This window comes from Aptenodytes forsteri, unplaced genomic scaffold (assembly GCF_000699145.1).
Source record: "Aptenodytes forsteri isolate BGI_AS27 unplaced genomic scaffold, ASM69914v1 Scaffold227, whole genome shotgun sequence".
NCBI classification, from domain to species: domain Eukaryota; kingdom Metazoa; phylum Chordata; class Aves; order Sphenisciformes; family Spheniscidae; genus Aptenodytes; species Aptenodytes forsteri.
Genome location: NW_008795365.1, coordinates 3,520,567 through 3,540,021, shown reverse-complemented (window position 1 = coordinate 3,540,021; position 19,455 = coordinate 3,520,567). Strand labels below are relative to the sequence as shown.

The following is a 19,455-nucleotide window of genomic DNA, read 5'->3' as shown; positions in this document are numbered from 1 at the left end:
CTAGTTGTATACTTAAACTTAGTCAATCCATTCACACAGGTGATTAAGATCTCTTTAAAGGCTATTTTGATCCTTCCCAATTTTCTATTAACCAGTTTACCAAGATAGTCAATATGATGTGTGATTCTTTCCAGTGTATTCTCTGATCACAATGTAATAAAAACACAGAGCATGAAAAACAGTGCCAAAACGGTGAATATGAAAAAACTGGAACATCACTCTTAAAAAAAACCCTATTGATTCTACTACAAGCACAAAAGATATACCTAATAAGGTATAGACCGAGATGCTAGCTACTGGATATAAAGGTAACGGACTTATGCTCCTTAAACATTGACTGGAAACATACATAAAATTGGGGTTTGGAATGAAGGTGTGGGGCCAAAAAGGGAGAGAGAATAATTTGCAATATAAAAGTGAAGAACAAGAGAGAAAACAAAAGAGAAGTAGGGCACAGAACAGACAGGGAAGGAGAAGAAACAAAAAGAAAATAACTGTTTCAGAAACTATTAAAAAAAAAATCACAAGATATTCCTGATGATTACAGAAAAGAATAAAGAGAGGTGGGTTTTTGGGCAAAAGAAATATGGTTTCATAAATACATTAATTGTGGAAGTTTGACGCTTCACTTTTTAAAATAGATTGGCTCATTATAAATGCAAATAATTTAAATCGTGACTGTCTTCAGACCACAGTCTTAATAAAAACAGCAATTTGTTACTTAAACACAAGAGGAACATAAAAGGGTATGTCTAGGCAGGGGAAGGCATCTCAGACAAAACCCCCTCAAAGATGCAGAAAAGAAAGCTGGCTTGGGAGACCAAGGAGAAGGAAGGTGTTTGATAAACTGACTGTGACTTCCGAGATGACCTAAGGGTTCTGTTACAGAAAATATGCACTGAATACAGTTTCTTTGTCTTGGCTTTGATTTTCTGTGTCCAAAGATTGTTGGGGAGCTTTTGGTAAGGAAGGGTTTGCAGCAGAGAACTGTTTTCATGTTGGCCTGAGGTCAATCTCTCTCAGTTGGCATGTTTGCAGACAGCACCAATAAAAGGTTCTTTATGAAGTCTAAATGACAACAACCTTCTCAATATTAAACAAAAACATAAAAGTCTGCTCTTTGGTTCTTTCTGAGGATCAATTTTCCCTTTTGAGAACAAGAGCATAAAACCACCAGAGACATCTCTGCTCGTGTATGCAGCAAAGAAAAGGGGCCTATGACGGGCACATGCAGAGAAGCCCTAGGGCCACTTCAAAGTATGCCAACTGGTTATTCCTCCTTTGGCCCTGCAACCATCAGGGGCTGCCAGAGCACAGCAGCTGCCAGCTGTTCTGCTTTATGACTCTCCTCTTTGTCAATGCATTTCTTATGCTCTGGACTGCAGGCGAACTTAAAACTTCTAGGTGCCTCCAAATCAAGGATTTCTACAGAAGTGACCTAATGTGGTCCGGCAAGAGCTTTAATTTCTTTTTGCACTGTTCAAGTGTCCTACAGAATCAGAGCAGGACTGAGCTTCTGCCCTGAGAATTTTCACTTTTTAAACTGGTAAGGAACTCCACTTTTGGTAGAAGTACTGACAGTGCAGTGCACAAAGCTACACTAGTTCAGTGCATAAAGCTACACTAAAGGGTCTGACAATATACAGTAGTTTGAACACCACTTCCAACATTTTTTTTCCACAAGAAAGAACAATTCACCTTACTTAGGGAACCATTTTCTGCTGATCTAGAAAGCCCGTCTGAGAAAACACAGCTGGATGCCAACAATGTTTAGCACAGGATGTGTCTAAAGCAAATGCATGGTGAGATTTAGATGTTTCCATAGAAAGTATCAGGTGGAAGAAAAATCTAGATGAGATCCAAATTCTCCTCTGGTTAAGATGTTTTTGTATAACTGTAGATGACAAGAACACTCACAATCAAATTAGACAGGATGACAGTGAACTTTTTCAAGTTATAACACCACGTAGACATACAAGAACTGCTGACTCTTGGCAAAGACTATGAAGAAACTTCTCCTAAAACATTATTCCATGGTTAAACATTAAAATATTCTACAAACCCTCCTCTCAAATCTGGTACTGCCAATCCACAGACTTGGCCTAGATCTGATCCTGTCTAGCAACTCCCAATTATTTAAGGCAGTATTTAAAAAGAAATCACAGGAAAAAAAAACTGGATAGTGCATTTGTACAAAGCATAATGACACTGAGTATCAGCACTCCCCTGTCATGTTTTTTCAGAAAAACTTCAGCCATCAGCAGAAAACAGAACAAGCTACTGCACTCACGGCAACACTGACATAGATGTTTAAACGGTGTTCTCAGGCTCTTCACTGGGAATCTGGTGCATCCGGCCACTGATCACAATGGCCGAAAAATTTCCCTGCCACCCTCAGTTCTTCTCTTCACACTTGATTCTTTCTGTAGTTCAAGCAATAATCACTCTCACTTTCTAAAAATATCAGAGTATATCACTAAGCAGACTTAATCAAATACTTAAAAACCAAAGCCCAGTTAATAATAAATAACATAAGATATATGAACCACATAAGCCGATTTTCTGAAACACACCTGTTCCATGTCATCAACACCTATACGTAAGCATGCTGTTCTTCAACATTTACTTAAGGTAATTTGCATTAATATCAAAGGTACAGCAGTACAAAAAATGGCTGAGATTTTTTAAAATTCAAAGTGAGATAAACTAAAATTCAGCAACTGATGAGTGCTAGGTGAAGTGAATAAGAAGAGGCAGTACAAGTTTAGAAAATTTTAAGGAAAAAAAATAATGACAGAACCACCTCCAAACTTTTTTTTTTTGCTAATCATTTTTCTAAATGTATATATTTTGGCATTTCTAACCACAGTATTTTTCCAGAAGTGAGCAAATTATTCTATTTGATAAACCCCACAAAAATGCACAGAAACCATACTGTGAATTTCAGTAGGGGACACTGAAGCATTTGAGCTACTGTTGAAACATGCTTATTGAGAAGTGAGCCTTTGTGCCTCTGGCACAGGGACAGCCTTGGAGTCTGTACTTGGTCACACATCTCCTTTCCATAATTTGAAATCATAGTTCTTATTTTACAGTATGAACAAGTGTATAATTCCGTTATTTCATGTTCAGCTGTATTTTCTGATAAATATTCTGATATAAATCTGCCTCTAAAATCCTTTCCATGTCTCATTATTTTTGGTCATATTAACAATATATTCTGAAAAATTAAATAAACTCTCAGTTTGTATAACTTGCTATTGACATAAATCATAAGCATATAGAGCTTGAGGCAGAGTCCGTTACAGATCCTCTCTCCAGACTCTTGCATAGTGAACAGACGTCTGAGAGGGCGGAGGGGCCCAGAAGGTCATTGGGAGGCTCGGGCATGCTCTCTGCCTCCCAAAATGAGGGTCTAAATCATTCCCATCTTCTTTACAGCAGTGATTGGGAAGAAAATCATAGTTTGGCCTGTTCAAATTCAGTCTAGCTACTTTGTCACTGACAGCACATACATTCAATGATCTTTACTCAACAAGTTAGTTACAAAACCCACTAACATACTATCAAGAAGAAACATGTTAAAAGAAAATATTAAGACTGCATGCTAATTTCAGTCACCCTACAAGCCTATATATTTGCCTTCTGTACATGCTAACTGCAGAATAGACCTTATTAAGTAATAAATGAGCCAAACAATATAACAGACACACAAACAGTGGCTTTGAGGGAGCGCATGCATGTGCACCATAGTCCCACATCAGTATTATGATATGCCAAAATCTATGACAGAGCTTTAGATGTGAAGTATGTAATGAAAGAAACCTGCTAACACAAGCCTCTACCTTTCCACTGACATCATATAAGAAGTATTTTATGGATGTATATCTGTGTAAGGTACAAAGACTTGCTATTTTTGTAGTTTTGATCAGTGCACCATATCTTTTCTTTCTCTTAAATGTTCTCAGATCAAAAAATCTGCTACCACCAATGAACATTTACTGGGCAAATACAAAGTATAATTTATAATGCACATTCCTGATGAAGATTGGTTTTGATTTGCTAAAGTACAGCCAAGCATTTTGGGTACAATGCCATGGCATAACAGTTTTATTTAGCATGCATTTGAGGTAACTAACGTAATTTATTAATGGAGGAAAGACAAGATTTGTAATGTTAGAAGTTTTCCTGGAATTACTGTACTTCAGAAAGAAGAGACAGTAAAAAAGCAGTTTATCACATTATGAAGCAGACCGTTCTACTGTTGGACACTATTACCAAAATGGCCCATAAATTACAGGGCTGTGGTAAGTTACAGTAGAGGAATGTTAACAGAATTTCTTTAGTGTAATCTTTGATCTCATATCTCACTTCTGACTTTACCATTCTTTAGGGATAATCCTTTTATTAATGAATGACAAAGTCACATACAAGCTCAATCTAAAATGCACCCAGTAAGATCTCTATTCTTCAACACATTAACAATTTTGTGCTAGCCACATCTTTTACAGAGAAATGACTATAAAACATCTTAAAGAGCTTTTAAAAATGTGACTTGGTAGGATGACAACTTAACTTTTTACACAACTAAAAGGACACATTCACATTATGGAATGTACCATTCCACACATGTATGAGAGGGAGCTGGAGAAAGAATATTGAGGGACTACATATTTGGGAGTAAGAACAAAAGCTCATTGGATTGTATTTTCCAAGCTATAGTTTTAGCTGGTGCATGCATTTTAAATCACGTTGAAGGCTGCTCAGGTGTGGAATGCTAGAAATAGTCCTGATCATGCTGAAGTTGATGGTACGAGATAATTCCACTGATCATAAGATTTCACAATTGATGATACGGGTAAGACAATCAGTTATGCTGCATTTGTAGCTATTACAAAAAAACCCAACAAAACAAACACAGAAAACCTACGGTAAAATGTATCAATTTTGCTATGTTCTCCAAAGTCAAGAAATATAAATCTAAATTGTGGTCAAAAGCACATAACATTTCTCAAGAAAACAACTGAAGACTTTTTAGTATGAGGAAAACAATACATTTTAAGTCTACTCTTAAAAGTGGTTAGATGATTTCAAGCATCCAAGGCCCCTTGCTGAGGCACAGCCCTGCCAGATACAATGACCTGGATTGAGAGTTGTCAGACTCACAGAAAACACAATTCCTGGTCAGCATTTCATGTAATCAATATCCAAAATCTAATCCAAAATTTTCCTGCCTTCAGCACCTTTAATTATTCTTCTCCCTACTAGAAGGCACTAAGTCAGGAGATTATTTATTGAAAGACCTGTGAAATATTTTCTCATCAATGTTAGCCATGCTGTGGGTTCCTTTTTAGGCTTTAACATGGAGTCACAAGCCTTTTTGCCTACTGATTCTGCTGATAATTATTTTTTTTATACATTTGACTAAACATGAAAAGATCAATAAAAACGTATTTTTTCTTGCAGTGGCATCTCACAATGGCATAAATAACTCTCTTATAAGTGAAGTCAGGTGACTGAGTCAAATGCAGCAGATAGAAACACACATCCCTTTGCATTTATAAACGCTGTTTTCTGACAATCCCATCCCTTTTGTCCATGACAACTTTGGTCAAAACATCCATTTTATTAATAAATGTTGAGGTAAATTGAGTAATTAATGGTTCTTCCTGCCTGGTTACTGAAATGATTGATTTAGAAAATAAGCGTTGGTTGAAAGACATAAGGTATATGGCAGTACTTCAATTTAAATGTCATTGTTCCTCCACTAGCCTAAGTATTTCTTTTGCCTAAGAATACAGAAACTACTCATTTTTTTGTCACAGAAAAATTATTCAGTCAGAACAGTTAGAAATAAAAACTTATTACCTTCCTTCTTTCCTTTCATTAAATTCCCCTACGGATTAAGAACTACCATTGTATCTTGTCTTTAGCTGTTTTATCCTCAAAAAGACAGAAAAATCTAGTAGATTATCGATGTTGAGCTCTTTAAAAGAGCTAGAAATACTGTTCTATTATCACAGCAGGAATTTCCAAAGTGATGAGTTCATCAGAGGAGGCACAGACATTCTCCTGGAAGGTAGGATAAAGGCTGTACCTGAAACTCAAAGCCAGTGAATCCTAATATTGAATTGGTGCCAGGTCATGTTTTGCCAGACAAAGATATTAAAAATGTAATGCCAGTACTAACGAGAGATTTGGCACACAAACCGTGAAGAATGTTACAGATTGTGCTGACAGTGTGACACTATGTTTTCCTGGATGTAATCTGGGTATCGTGAGAGTAAGCTTGGACCACTAATGAGAAGAATGATATTGAACTGGAAGAGCTGCTAAATATGCAGTAGCCACAGGGTTCCTGGAGTTAACTGGAACTAAAATGAAAACTGTAATACCGAAAGTAACAGAGGGTAAACTAGGCAGTAATACAGAAGGAGGAGAATCTCAGCAGGCAAAACTTGTTTCTGGTAACATGCTTGCCAGGACATAAAGGGCTTTTCTAATCATACGCTTTTTATCCCTGAAGTACTGTTAAAGAGGAGCATGAAGCTTGAGCTTAAAGGGGCACATATAATTTCAGGATATAAATGAGTTTCACAACTGGCTGGAGAAAGCGATGTGTAAAAGTTGAACAGAAAACCTCTTTAGGTGCAAGAAATAAAGTACATGTTGAAGATACATCCTATCTCTTCGAGGCTCCTGTTTTATTGATTTTGCCATTGTTGATTTTTGTTGGCCTCCTATTTACATCAGCTACAGCTAATGATCCTCATATGAAATGCATATAAAATTGCTTGACATTGGATTCTTCTTTGACCATGTCTGTTGGAATTCTTGGCATCTGCACTACAGGTCTTAGAAACTTACTATCCCTTGCAGAAGACATGCACCCAATTAACTCTGCCAGCCAACAAAATCTGTGAGTGTGCTGGATATTCAGTTATTAAGGCAAAAATCATATATATATATATAGTCATTGAAAAAGAAACGCATTATCATCGTGCAAGAACTACCCTGTTACCCTCACTGGAGCTATAAACAGAGTGCTATCTAATTTGTTATCTCTTCAGCACAGCAATGAATGTCCTCGTTCCACAATTCTCAGTTGCTTCCAGTGTTGCCTCTGGTATTCTGGCTCCTGTTAAACCACTAACGTCTTCAATTACCAGGCTATTAACCACTTATTTGACATATAAAATTCACAGTTGAAGCTATACTTAATTGTTCCAATGCTATGAAAGGAAAAGACACACAAGAAAACAGCTGACAAGCAGTTCTTTGTCTTTGAGAGTATGATAACTGAGGGAACTTGGACACGGTAACACTGAAGCTCCATATTATGACTTCACCCCAGCTGTCATTTATTTCCACTATACTCCAGATTCACACTCCCCACAGGAATGCAGAGAGGAAAGTTTTAAGATGGAGTAGACTTACCCCTTTTCCTTCCCCAGTACAATACAGTTCAATACTATCAATACTTGGAGATAATGCATAATTCAGTTTGTCCTGTATTAACATATAGCACAGGGCAAAAAAGTAAAGAAAATCTAACCCATGAAGAAAGAGGTCTACTCCACACAAAGTCCTCCTCTACTCTTTATCTGAGACAAGGAAACACAGTGAAGAAATCAGAGTTGCTTTTTTTTTTTCTGCCCATCCAATGTCAAGTATAAGGATGCCAAAAATAAAACAGCATGTTCTTCTGAATTCAGAACTATGTCCACTATGTCAAGCAGAAATTACTTCTTACTTTTAGTAACAGGGAACTTATTTTTGGACGCACTTGAAAAACTGACAGCAAATGAAGACTTTTTTTTTCTTTAAAGATTAAAATAATGATATTTGACTGAACTAATACATCACTGTTTGCCCGTAACTGTGATGTTTTGGAAAACAGCACTGAAAAAAGTAAGTTACCATCCATAGCAACTACTACTATCTGTTTCTCCCTGCTACATTGTATTTAAATCTATTTAATTCAGCATTTAAAATAAGCACACGAAGGAGTAAATCTAACCTCCATTCAGTACAAGGATTAAACCCAGGAAATAATTTAATAAAACTCTACAAGAAAAATGACTTAACCGTTGAGGACAATACAGCACTAATGTGTTTCATAACCAATGTCTTACCGACTGTAAGAGGGTCAGTGCACATGTCACTTCTGTTCTCCTTCCATGCCAGCAGGTACTTGAGGCTGATGGGATCTTCTGCTTCTATATGGCTGTTAAATGCCACCATCAGTTTATGAGCCTTTGCAATGCCACAATAAGTCTTTGTTTCATCCACTAAGGGCAAATTATTTAAAGTTTTTGCTGCCTCAGAAGCCTGACTGAAATATTCAAAAGCTTCATTATAGTTCCCCTAGTAAAGAAGAGAAAAAAAGGAAAGAATTGTAAAAACTACTTGTAGTGACCTGTATTTTACCTTGACATTAGAGCCTGCTCCTCTGGCACCTCAGAGATGTTGCAGCTGAGAGGCCAGCCCACAGAATGACTCATGGCATGGTATTAAGCAAATCACTCTCCCTTGCTGTTTCCTAACCTCTAAAGTCCAGATAACACTGCTCATATCCTTCTCAGGAACTGAATTGTTTTTTGGTTGTCTGTGTAGTATTTTGAACATACAAATCTAAGTATATCAATGCTAAGTATTAATACTGATTCCAGCCAGGCCATTTAGAAATTATTGCTATTGTTTCATTAAGTTTAACATCTCTGTGGGAGGAAAGGTCCTAATTTGCTATTATGATACTAAATTTTAGAAAAGAAATCTTAAAAATGGAAAAAAAGAGGATAATGAAATGATGGACCTAAAGCACGGAAAAGAGCAGAAATTAAAACCTACAGATTTATGGGGGAAGAAGGGGTAAACCAAAACCCAGGGATATTCCTACTCACAAAAAGAGAAACAGTAGGAGAAATATAAGACAACTGTTGCTAAATAGAAAACCCAAATAATTTATCTCTTTATCCTGCAGAATACAGAAATCCAACATTCATGAATCCAGTAAAAAGGAATATAAACTACAGCAGATAATACCTTAAGAGGAATTAAACACCGTATAACAAGAACTATTTTTTATGTGAGATGTAGAAAGAAAACTCCTCAACTTCTTGACCAAAGAAGAATAAAGAGAAAAGTAGGGAAAATCATGATAGGCTGAAGGATACTGCTGAAAAGCGAGAATATTTCTTGGTATATTTCTTCATCTTTTGCATATTTCTTCTTTGCCATGAAGCTACTTTGAGTTACCATCAGATATGGAGTCAAAAGAAGAGTTGCAGGAGCAAGCTTCTAATTAAAAAAGTAGCATACCACCAGACCTAAATAAAGCATAAATAAAAGATTTGAAGAAATCTAAAGACAAAGAGATTGAATTGCTGGGAAATAAATTACACCTCTCATTAAAACTACGTAGTGTAATCCAGGCTTGAAAGGTAGTACATTTTGTGTTGGTATTATACATGGCAGTGTGCAATAACTTTATGCTCTAGTATCAGTATTGTTTAATGTTTAATTACTATAGAAAAAGAATCAGATGACAATTTTGCCAAGATTTTAAAAAAAGGTAAAAAAGGAAGGTTTCTGCAAGGCTTTGAGGAATTTCAAAGGGACCTAATGATACTACCTGAGTGGTTATGTGATAGCAAATGAAATTAATTTTTTAGAAAATGAGAGGTAATGAATACTGCTTGAACTTTTTGTAACTTTTAGTGGGTTCTAATTAACTCAGGTTCAGGAAGGTGGCCTTGAAATAACATGGGCAGCTCTGCAGTGGCTTCTCCTAAATGGAAAACAGCTCTAATATCTAGTAAGGTCAAACAAAATATTAGGATGCATCAAGAATGCAGTGGAGAAAGCTAGAGTAGATACAATCTATGTAAATAAACAGTATATTAATAAAAATGGACAAAGTAAATATATGCCAAACAGCAAATATAAACCAGGAATAGACTGAAAATTGCTACCAACTACAATAGAAGAATAGGGACAAATTGAATATAACTGAAGAGCAAGAAATTAAAAAATAATTACAGGTAGCTCTTTCCTCTTAGTGGATCGTTTATGGTGACAATCTTGATCACAAGCCTACGAAGAAGAAAGTTGGACATCCTTGTGAAAAAAAATAAAAATCAACAAACAAGACAAGGCAAAAAAAGGTCTTGTGGCAGCAAGTCATTATGGAACTGTCCATCCTTTACTCTGAAGGAATTAGTTCTGGCTATTGTCAGAGCTAGACAAAGTTCTTGTGGCAGTTTCTATATGTCTATCATTAACATTAATTATAGCCTGCCTGCTCCCTGGAAGACGCCTTCCATTTCTCCAATTGGTGTGGAATTCTGCTGCCCTGATGGCACAAAGTTCCTGACTGAAAACATTTTCAGAGCTGTCTTATCCTTTCACTCTCAGCTTGATTTAGTAAGATTGAAATTCTCTTCTGCATAGAGACCAGGAGGAGAGAACTCCAACTGATAGCTGTTGCTCTTGATACCACTTTTTGGGATCAAAATTTGTATAACTACTAAAATGTGCCTGTAATTAAAAAAGGAGAAAAGAGTAATAGAAATTCAGGTAGTCTTTAGGCTTTTTTTAACACAGCAGGAGAGCAGAATTAGGCCTATGAGGACACAGCAATGAATGAAGAATGATAAGCAGTGGGATAATAGGTAAAAAGCAGAAACATCTACCTACCATACTCATGAGAACTATAATAGGTTAGTGATGCAATTAGTGAAAGGAATGCAGCAAATCAGACTAAGAAACTTGAGAAAAGTGAAATGATAAATGACAGATTGTGTCATGTTAACTCCATCAGAGTTTGCATATTAAGTAACCAACCTGCTTAACAAACTGGGAAAAATTAGACCTCGCGCATAACACAAACCCAGGCATTTTAGGAAACAAGAAACATGGGTAAAACAATCATGACTAGAAAGTCTGTAGTGTACAACTGAATGCACAGCATTAAAGAAAGACAGTGATGGTATTGGAATAGTGAGATGGCAGAACTGTAAAGATACAGCAACAGCGTGGACAGAGCAAAGTGAATTTGGTCAAAGTCACTTTGGGAAGAACAGTAGAAGTTATATCCCCGGTTTACTAAAGGTCCCCAAGGATAGATCTGGATATAAATAGAGATATCTTTAATTCGATGAGAAGGACAGTACTACTGCAAATTGTACCACTGGGGGAAGTACAGAGTTGAATAAAAATACCCTAATAATGACTTAACTTAGATAATACTGGTGATGACAGCTGACACCAAGCAGGCAGTAATCCAAGAGAGGAAATGTTAATTTAGACTCAGTTTTGGTAAACATTGCTGACTTTGCAGAAAAAATGGTATAGAAAATAGGGAATTGTAAAAGTTTAAGAGTTTTTTTTAATCTGTTTAAATTACATATTTTATGAAAGTTAGTAAGATAAAGTCACTACATTTCTTCCCTTCTACACCACTACCCCAGTTCAAGGCAGCAAATTCTGAACTGAGAAAGAGAATTTAGAGAATAAACAAAAAGAGGTTAATTCTTAAAATATCAGTTCTCATAGAATTGATTATTAGTGATGGTGGCAGAAGCAGTGAAATATAGAAGTCGTTAAACAGAATTTAGTTAATTATTTTTCAAATTCGGAGTAGGATAATTAAGCACAGTGTCACATCACCCTACTTTTAAGTTTCAGATCCATTTTAAAGTTACTTCAGCAATTTCTCAAAGACTTTAAAACTTAGTTTTCAATGGGAAATTCAGCATTTATGCTAAGAACATAGGTAAATAGAAAACTCTCAGGCTAATTTAGAGATTACAGAGTAAGAAATTTTTCTACTGCTTATGAAACAAAAATGGGCCAGCAACTTTGGTAGTGGGAGTTCTCTGTAAGAGGAATCCAGAAAGAAAAAAAAAGGCATTTGTTGGTAGTGTAAGTGAAGAGGGGCAAGTAGCCTGTTCAATATATTACACACAGAAAAGAAATTCTGACAAAAACCCCCAGGCAACAGAAGCTAGAAAGGGTGATTTTGAAAGGGTATTTCTATTTTTATTTTGTTCATAGTGAAAGTGTTTCCTAATTTTCACAGTTCCAGTCTGCAGAACAAATTGTCTTTATTACTTATTGTATCTAAATAATTTCATGTAGCATTTCAGCTCTAAAATAGGTGTTAAAGGGCTCAACATGAATCTTTCACTTCTGCAGTAATGTTTTTAACTCTTCGGATTTCAAGAACGAAGTGCTACTGCAGTGCAAGTGCTGCATCTCTAGATGCAGTAAGGGACAGAGTAAGCATGGAAACCCCTACCCAGACAGGCAGCCAACAGAACTGCTGCCTTTGCAGGGTCCACCCCAGAGGAACAATTCAGAGACTGGCACATGGGTCAGAAAGAAGCACTTCAAAAGACCTTAGAAACTATGATAAAGGGAGTTTCTTAGCTGCCTCTAGCTTAATATTGTCCGTCACTGCCTATCTATTGATTTAAACAGGCCAAATCAAAGCCATCAGGCTGGATGGAGGCATATAGAAGAGAAAGCCCTTCCACTACCAACACAGACCTTTGCCGAACTATTTGTTGTTAGCAGCCATTTAATAAATTTGGCTGAGATAATGTAGAGAAGAAATCAAGCTAAGATTAAAACCTGCTTATTAGTATGCAATATAGCATACCTTCATTTTAAAAAAGCATGAATTTCAATGTATAGTACAATAAAATTCCATTTGCATTAACTGATGACTCTTTACGGGCATATGCGGCCCCAGTGGTGATTTGGATGCAGGCTTTTTCACAACACAAAGTTTGTCACAATCTGAATTTGGAGTTTTTATTCACCCATTCTAGAACAAAACCCGAGGTGTTAAATATGGTGTGAAATTTTCACCTTACCCAAAAACTTAAGGCACATTTTATTTAGTCACACAGTATCTTCTCTGGTAACTCTTGTAAGAGACAATACCAGGATCAAATCCTTCTGGGTCACCTCGTATGCAAAACCAGATTTTTACCATGAATTAAACCCAATTGTTTGACATCATTACTACAACCGGTACTTACTCTTTCATTGTAAATATTCCCAAGTAATACACATGCATCCACCAGGCTTTGGCTTAGATGAGCGTTCTCAGCAACCTTCATAAACTCTCCCAAGTACTTAATAGTTTCAGCCGCTTTTCCCTGACTGAAGCAAAGGACAGGGACAAAATTAAATATTCACTCAGATGGCTTCTCCAAATGCTGAAGATCTATCACCCTCTTCTGAAGTAACTTTACTTTGTGATGACGCATCCATGACTGGACTTCATTTCCAGAATGGTTGTCTAGGCACTACCTGTGCTGAGACCAATGAGACTAGTCCACACAGAACCTCTGAGGGCAGAACTGGATCCTTTGAGTGAAATAAAACAAAATTATTCTTCAGAATATTGTGCCATATTTTAAGGCCAAGAATGAAAATGCAGTTGATGATTTTACAGGGGTTTTAGAGTTTCCATTATTTTAATATTTTTTTCTGCTGAGCCGCTGATAACATTTTCAATACATCCGGACCTCGCATCCTGACAAAATAGGGGAAGGAGGTAAGAAGGCTAGTTTTTCAGTAGGACTTTTTGTGCCTCTGTCATTCAGAGCTGCCATTTCTTGCTCTAGAACCCTGGTGGTGCAGCAGCAGCTCCATAACAGCGCTGTCTCTTAGTTCTGGGGATGACAGATTTCCCTCAGTGTAATGCTGTATTTTGGCTGGGTGCATCAAAGGTTGCTGGAGTCATCCAGGCAAACCTATAAACTGTGGATTGCAGGTGTCACCCCCAAATCCCAGTGAGATCAGAGCAACCTGAGGTCACAGCTGAATCTAAGTTGAAAATTGGCTAATGTACTTTGGCAATAACATTTGCAGATTTCCTTTTTTTAATAAAGCTGGTCATATTAACAATATAATATCTCTGCAGTATGATTACAAGATATAAGATAGACGTTTGGGTTTGCTTGCGAGTAAGGCACTGCGCTCTTTTTCCCTTTAAGGCTGAAGCATTACTGCAGCTGACCTCAATATTAGCCATGAACTTGAGTCACTAATGTAGGAGTGTAGCATGCTAAATGTCAAGCCATCAAGCAAGACAGAAAATCTAGTCTTAATTAAGAAACTCACAGAAACAGAAGTTCCTGTAAGTGATAAAGAATTGTGATTTATTTTCTCACCATTTAAAAACACCTTCAAGTTATATTCCTGCAGCAAATGCCTGACTGGGGTTTATTTACATTATGGTTTTTATTACAAACTATATTAGGGATATGTGCTTTCAAAGTCTGGCAGAAGTCTGCAATTCCCTGTCTTATGATATCAGAGTAATTATAACAGGGTAGTGCCTGCCACGGAACAGGAAACACAGCAAAGCATGGCTGCGAATTTACAATATTGCAGTGATTATCTGTATGTGACTGACATGAGATAGATTGCTACAAAAGGATGCTAAAACACTGCAAACTAACATGCTTGAAATGTTCAACCATATGCTACTGTAAAGCTTAGTTGTCAGTAAGCAGAGCTGGATTTACTAAAGTTTCCTAATATAAGTATTTTAATATCATGAGAATATTAAATATACTGTACTGTAAACATTTGCCAAATGTCAAAAGGATTCTAAATTTTCAAATTAGAAACACATTTTTTTAAACCTATTTTTTTTCTTAAGAAGAGAAAATCAAATGTTTCCCCACAGAAATACAGCATATTATTTATATAAGTTAAAGGACAAGGTTAAAGTGTTAGACAAATATTAATTCCAGTTTTTCTAGTTTTCTATATGCAGTGCACAGGTGCAACTTGAAGAGCATATTATATGGTATAATCATTAAATCCATTCAACCAGACCTTTGAGAGTTAAAAACATATATTCTGAGGAAAAGGACTCCTCGGTCCAAGGAATTAGAATGAAACAGTGCAGAATATTTGTGTATCAAGGTGATTCCAGTTTCCAATTGGGAAAACAGGACTGTTAACACCCACATCCCCTGACAACTGTCCAATTATGTATATCACACTTGGCCTACTGTTTGCAGTAGAAGTAATCAATAAAGGATGTGGTTGAGTGAACATAGATTTTGGCTGAACCAATGCATGAAAACTTAATCATTTACTCAGAGTGGAGAAATCAAATAGAGCAGAGATGAAACAGCCACTAAGGGGTTTGTTGATTGTGCCACCAAGTTTGTGGGCTAGAGGCTGAAAGTAATAAAGCAAATGGAATCAGTGACAGCAGAAAATGTAAAAAGGTTTTCTTAATTTCATGAATTAATAGAAATGTTTTGATGTATTTTTGGCCATTTTTTATATTTCACATAAAAACCTATGCTCCACATACAGAAAATATGAAAATTGCTAGGGCATATAACCTCTTTCAGGCAAACAGAAATCAATTTGATACATATCAGAAAGATATTTCTCACTGTTAGAACTTCACTTATGCCAACTAGCAATTGGTTGGAACAGTTCAACAATTTTTCAAATGAACTACTTTTAAAAGCACTACAGCTTGAGATATTTAAAGTATGCTAGAAGGATTACTGAAACACTTTATCCTGCACAAGACCCAATAACATGATAAACAGGTCTTTCCTACTCAAAGGGCTAATATTTTATAGTTCCTTCAAAAATCTACATGTTATTTTACACAGCCATATACTTTCTATCTCCTTAGACATCACCTTCCTAAATGCATAAAATGTAATTTCCTAAAGATATAGTCATTCATGATCCCACAGAACAGTTATGATGACTTCAGCAGAAGAGAATACATATCTACAGCAACTCATTTTCCAGTTTCATGCTAAAATGCCCTATGAGATTTTTACCCCATTAGACTTTTATGAAAATATGCACCTTTTATAGGATTGCTCATGTGATTGAATTGGATGTATAAATCATGTGTCCACGAGAAGTCATTACCATGGTGGACACTGGCAGAATAAGTCAAGAACATGATGCTATTATGTCAGATTTTTCCCTGGAAAATGACATGCCTAAATGCACATGACAGAGAATTTCAGTTTCCTGTGGTCTGTGGAAACATCCGCAGCAAAGATTTCACAAAAAATTCCAAAGCCATAGATAAGTTCTGAGTGATTCGGGAGGGCTCAGCCACTTTCTTCAACCTGTCACAAGGCAATCAGTGCAAATTCTCACAGACATTATGCTTATAATGCATTATTTTAGGGAAACAGTCATCTTTTCTTTGAAAAGACATTATCCATCAAATTTAAAACGATTTGCACAAGTCTAGCCTAGATCAGGTAAAAATACAAGTAAAGAAAAAGTGATCAAGCTGAGCATGGAGATTCTGTCACCAACAGTAATTATTCATGCATTTATCCAATATTTTCTGAACAGGATTGCCAGAAATTTGCTTGTTTGCTACACATCAGACAAGTAAATATCCAAAAGTTTGGTATGAGAGTAAACAGAAACTTACAAGGTATTTTTTAATGTCTCTCTTCACATTGGCTTTTCAAACCATTTTTCTATGCTCTTTCCTCCTCCAAGGAAGAACCAGCAGAGCTGCACCAGCACGATTTCGTTAATGAAAAATTCTGTTATCGAATTTTGAAAAGTAGGTTTGTCTGAAATATCCATCATACTGGGTTACAGAAAGCATTCTATTAGAGAGAATTACATAGCAAAAGGGAATTTATCTAGAAGGACTGCTTAAGACAAAGATCACAGAATCATAGTATAGTTAAGGTTGGAAGGGATCTCTGGAGATAATCTCCATCCACCTTGCTCAGAGCAGCAAGAGGAAGCCTATGTCCAGTGGAGTTTTGAGTGACTTTTGAAGAATGGAGACTCCACAAACTGTTCAAGCATTCACCCTCACAGTAATTCTTTTCTTCTTCTTGTGTTTAAATAGAATCTCATGTATTTCAGTTTGTGCCCATTGCCGCTTCTCCTGTCACTGAACACCACTGAGAAGAGCCTGGCTCCCTCTTCTTTACTGCTGCCTAAGAGGTACTGACAAGATCCCCCCCCAGGCCTTCTCTTCTGTGGTCTAAACAGTCCTAGCTCCCTCAGCCTCTCCTCCTAGGACAGATGCTCCCAGTCCCTCAGTCATCTTTGCAGCCCTTCGCTGGATGCACTCCACTATGTCCCTCTCTTTCTTGTACGTGGGAGCCCAGAATGGGACACGGCGCTCCTGGGGTGGCCTCGCCAGTGCTGAGTAGAGGGCAAAGGATCACCTCCCTCAACCTGCTCGCAACGCTCTGCCTAATGCAGCCCAGGATCCCGCTGGTCGCCTTTGCCATGAGCGTGCATTGCTGTCTCATGGGCAACTTGTTGTTCACCAGGAATCCCAGGTCCTTCTCTGCCACCTCCTTTCCATCCAGTCAGCCCGCAGCCTGGGCCGGCGCCTGGGGTTATGCACCCCCGGGTGCAGGACTTTGCATTTCCCGGTCCTGAACTTCATGAGACTGCCATCGGCCCGTTTCTCCAGCCTGCCGAGGTTCCTCTGAATGGCAGCACAACCACCTACCTGGTGCATCAACCATTCCTCCTCAATTTTGTATTGCCTGCAAACACGCTGAGGATACGCTTGGTCACACCATCCAGGTCATTAATGAAGATATTGATCAGTATTGGTGCCAGTATTGATCCCTGAGTACACCACTAGTGACTGGCCTCCCACTGGACTTCATGCTGCTGCTTACAATCCTTTGAAGGCTGGCAGCTCAGCCAGTTTTCAGTCTACCTCACTGCCTGTTTATCTAAGCCATACTTTATCAGCTTGTGTATGAAGATGTTATGGGAGACAGTGTCAGAAGCCTTGCTAAAATTGAGCGAAGCGACATCCACTGCCTTCCCTTCATCCACCAGGCCAGTTGTCTTAGCCTAGAAGGCTATCAGGTTGGTGAAGCATGATTTCCCTGTCTTAAATCCAATCACCCTCTTGTCCTTAACATGTTTGGAAATTGCTTCCGGGATTATTTGCTCCATCAGCTTCTCAGGGATCGAGGCGAAGCTGATGAGCCTGAAGTTTCCTGGATTCTCTCTCTTGAAGACAGAAGTGATGTCTGCAACCTTCCCATCCTGAGGAACCTCCCCTGGTTGCCACAACCTTTCGAAGATAATCGAAAGCAGCCTTGCTTTGGCCAGCTCCCTCAACACCCATTTCAAATGTTGCTTTGTTCTGGGTTCGGCAGGGATAGAGTTAATTTCCTTCTTAGTAGCTGGTACAGTGCTGTGTTTTGGATTTAGGGTGAGAACAATGTTGATAACACACCAATGTTTTAGTTGTTGCTAAGCAGTGTTTACACTAGCCAAGGACTTTTCAGCTTCCCATGCTCTACCGACTGAGAAGGCTGGAGGTGCACAAGAAGCTGGGAGGGGGCACAGCCAGGACAGCTGACCCAAACTGGCCAAAGGCATATTCCATACCATGTGACGTCATGCTCAGCATATAAAGCTGGGGGAAGAAGGAGGAAGGGGGGGACGTTCGGAGTGATGGCGTTTGTCTTCCCAAGTAACCGTTACGCGTGATGGAGCCCTGCTTTCCTGGGGATGGCTGAACACCTGCCTGCTGATGGGAAGCAGTAAATGAATTCCTTGCTTTGCTTTGCTTTGTGTGTGCGGCTTTTGCTTTACCTATTAAACTGTCTTTATCTCAACCCACAAGTTTTCTGACTTTTACCCTTCCGATTCTCTCCCTATCCCACCGGGGGAGGGGGGGGAGGAGTGAGCGAGCAGCTGTGTGGTACTCAGTTGCTGACTGAGGTTAAACCACAACATGCTTATGCTATTTTCTCATGTCAGAAATACTTTACGATCCACTCAGCTATTCTTGCTGCTTATGATATAGTAAAAGTAATCATGGAATTTATCCATTTCTACTTAAAACAATGAATAAATGGGTTTTATGGAATGGCATCTCCCCATCTGTGAGACCTCCTTACAAAATTGCCCCATGAAGACAGTGGATGAGACTTTCCAAGTCTCTATGACCCTCAGTCATAGAGTTCAAGTGTTCAAGAAGACATAAGGCACACACATACAAACAGATTTATACATCTGACCTGAGGTTTTTTTAAGGTTTTGGAGCATAAATCCAGAACTGTGATCCTTTGAATTTTTGGTCAACTGAATATCAGAATTCAGTTCTGATTAAACTCTAGTTGCCATTACTGAAACTTGGTGGGCCAAATCCCATGACTGGAGTGTGGCTATCGATGGCTACAGGCTGTTCAGAAGGGACAAGCGAGGAAGGAGGGGCTGCCCTCTACCTCAAGAAATGGATACAGTGTGAAGAGCTGTCTCTGAAGAATAGCCATGAGCAGGAATTAGAGACTGAGGCAACAAAGGGAACCTTGTGGTTGGTGTCTACTACAGGCCACCCAATCAAGGGGAGCCTATTGACGAAGCCTTCTTACTCCAGCTACAGGAGGCATCACACTCACAGGCTCTTGTCCTGCTGGGGGACTT

At 38.1% G+C, this 19,455-nt stretch overlaps 1 protein-coding gene across 1 annotated transcript in view; it reads right to left on the bottom strand.

The window, feature by feature from the left end:
- Positions 1 to 1,270: 1,270 nt before the first annotated feature.
- Positions 1,271 to 19,455, bottom strand: part of TTC29 (tetratricopeptide repeat domain 29) — a 93,204-nt gene continuing 75,019 nt past the window's right edge. The window contains exons 9-12 of the mRNA XM_019472332.1: positions 13,050 to 13,173; positions 8,140 to 8,367; positions 3,044 to 3,178; positions 1,271 to 1,438 (exon numbers count right to left, since the gene is read on the bottom strand). Of these exons, the coding sequence (XP_019327877.1) occupies positions 1,271 to 1,438; positions 3,044 to 3,178; positions 8,140 to 8,367; positions 13,050 to 13,173 (655 nt within the window). The remainder of the gene's footprint in view (positions 1,439 to 3,043; positions 3,179 to 8,139; positions 8,368 to 13,049; positions 13,174 to 19,455) is intronic.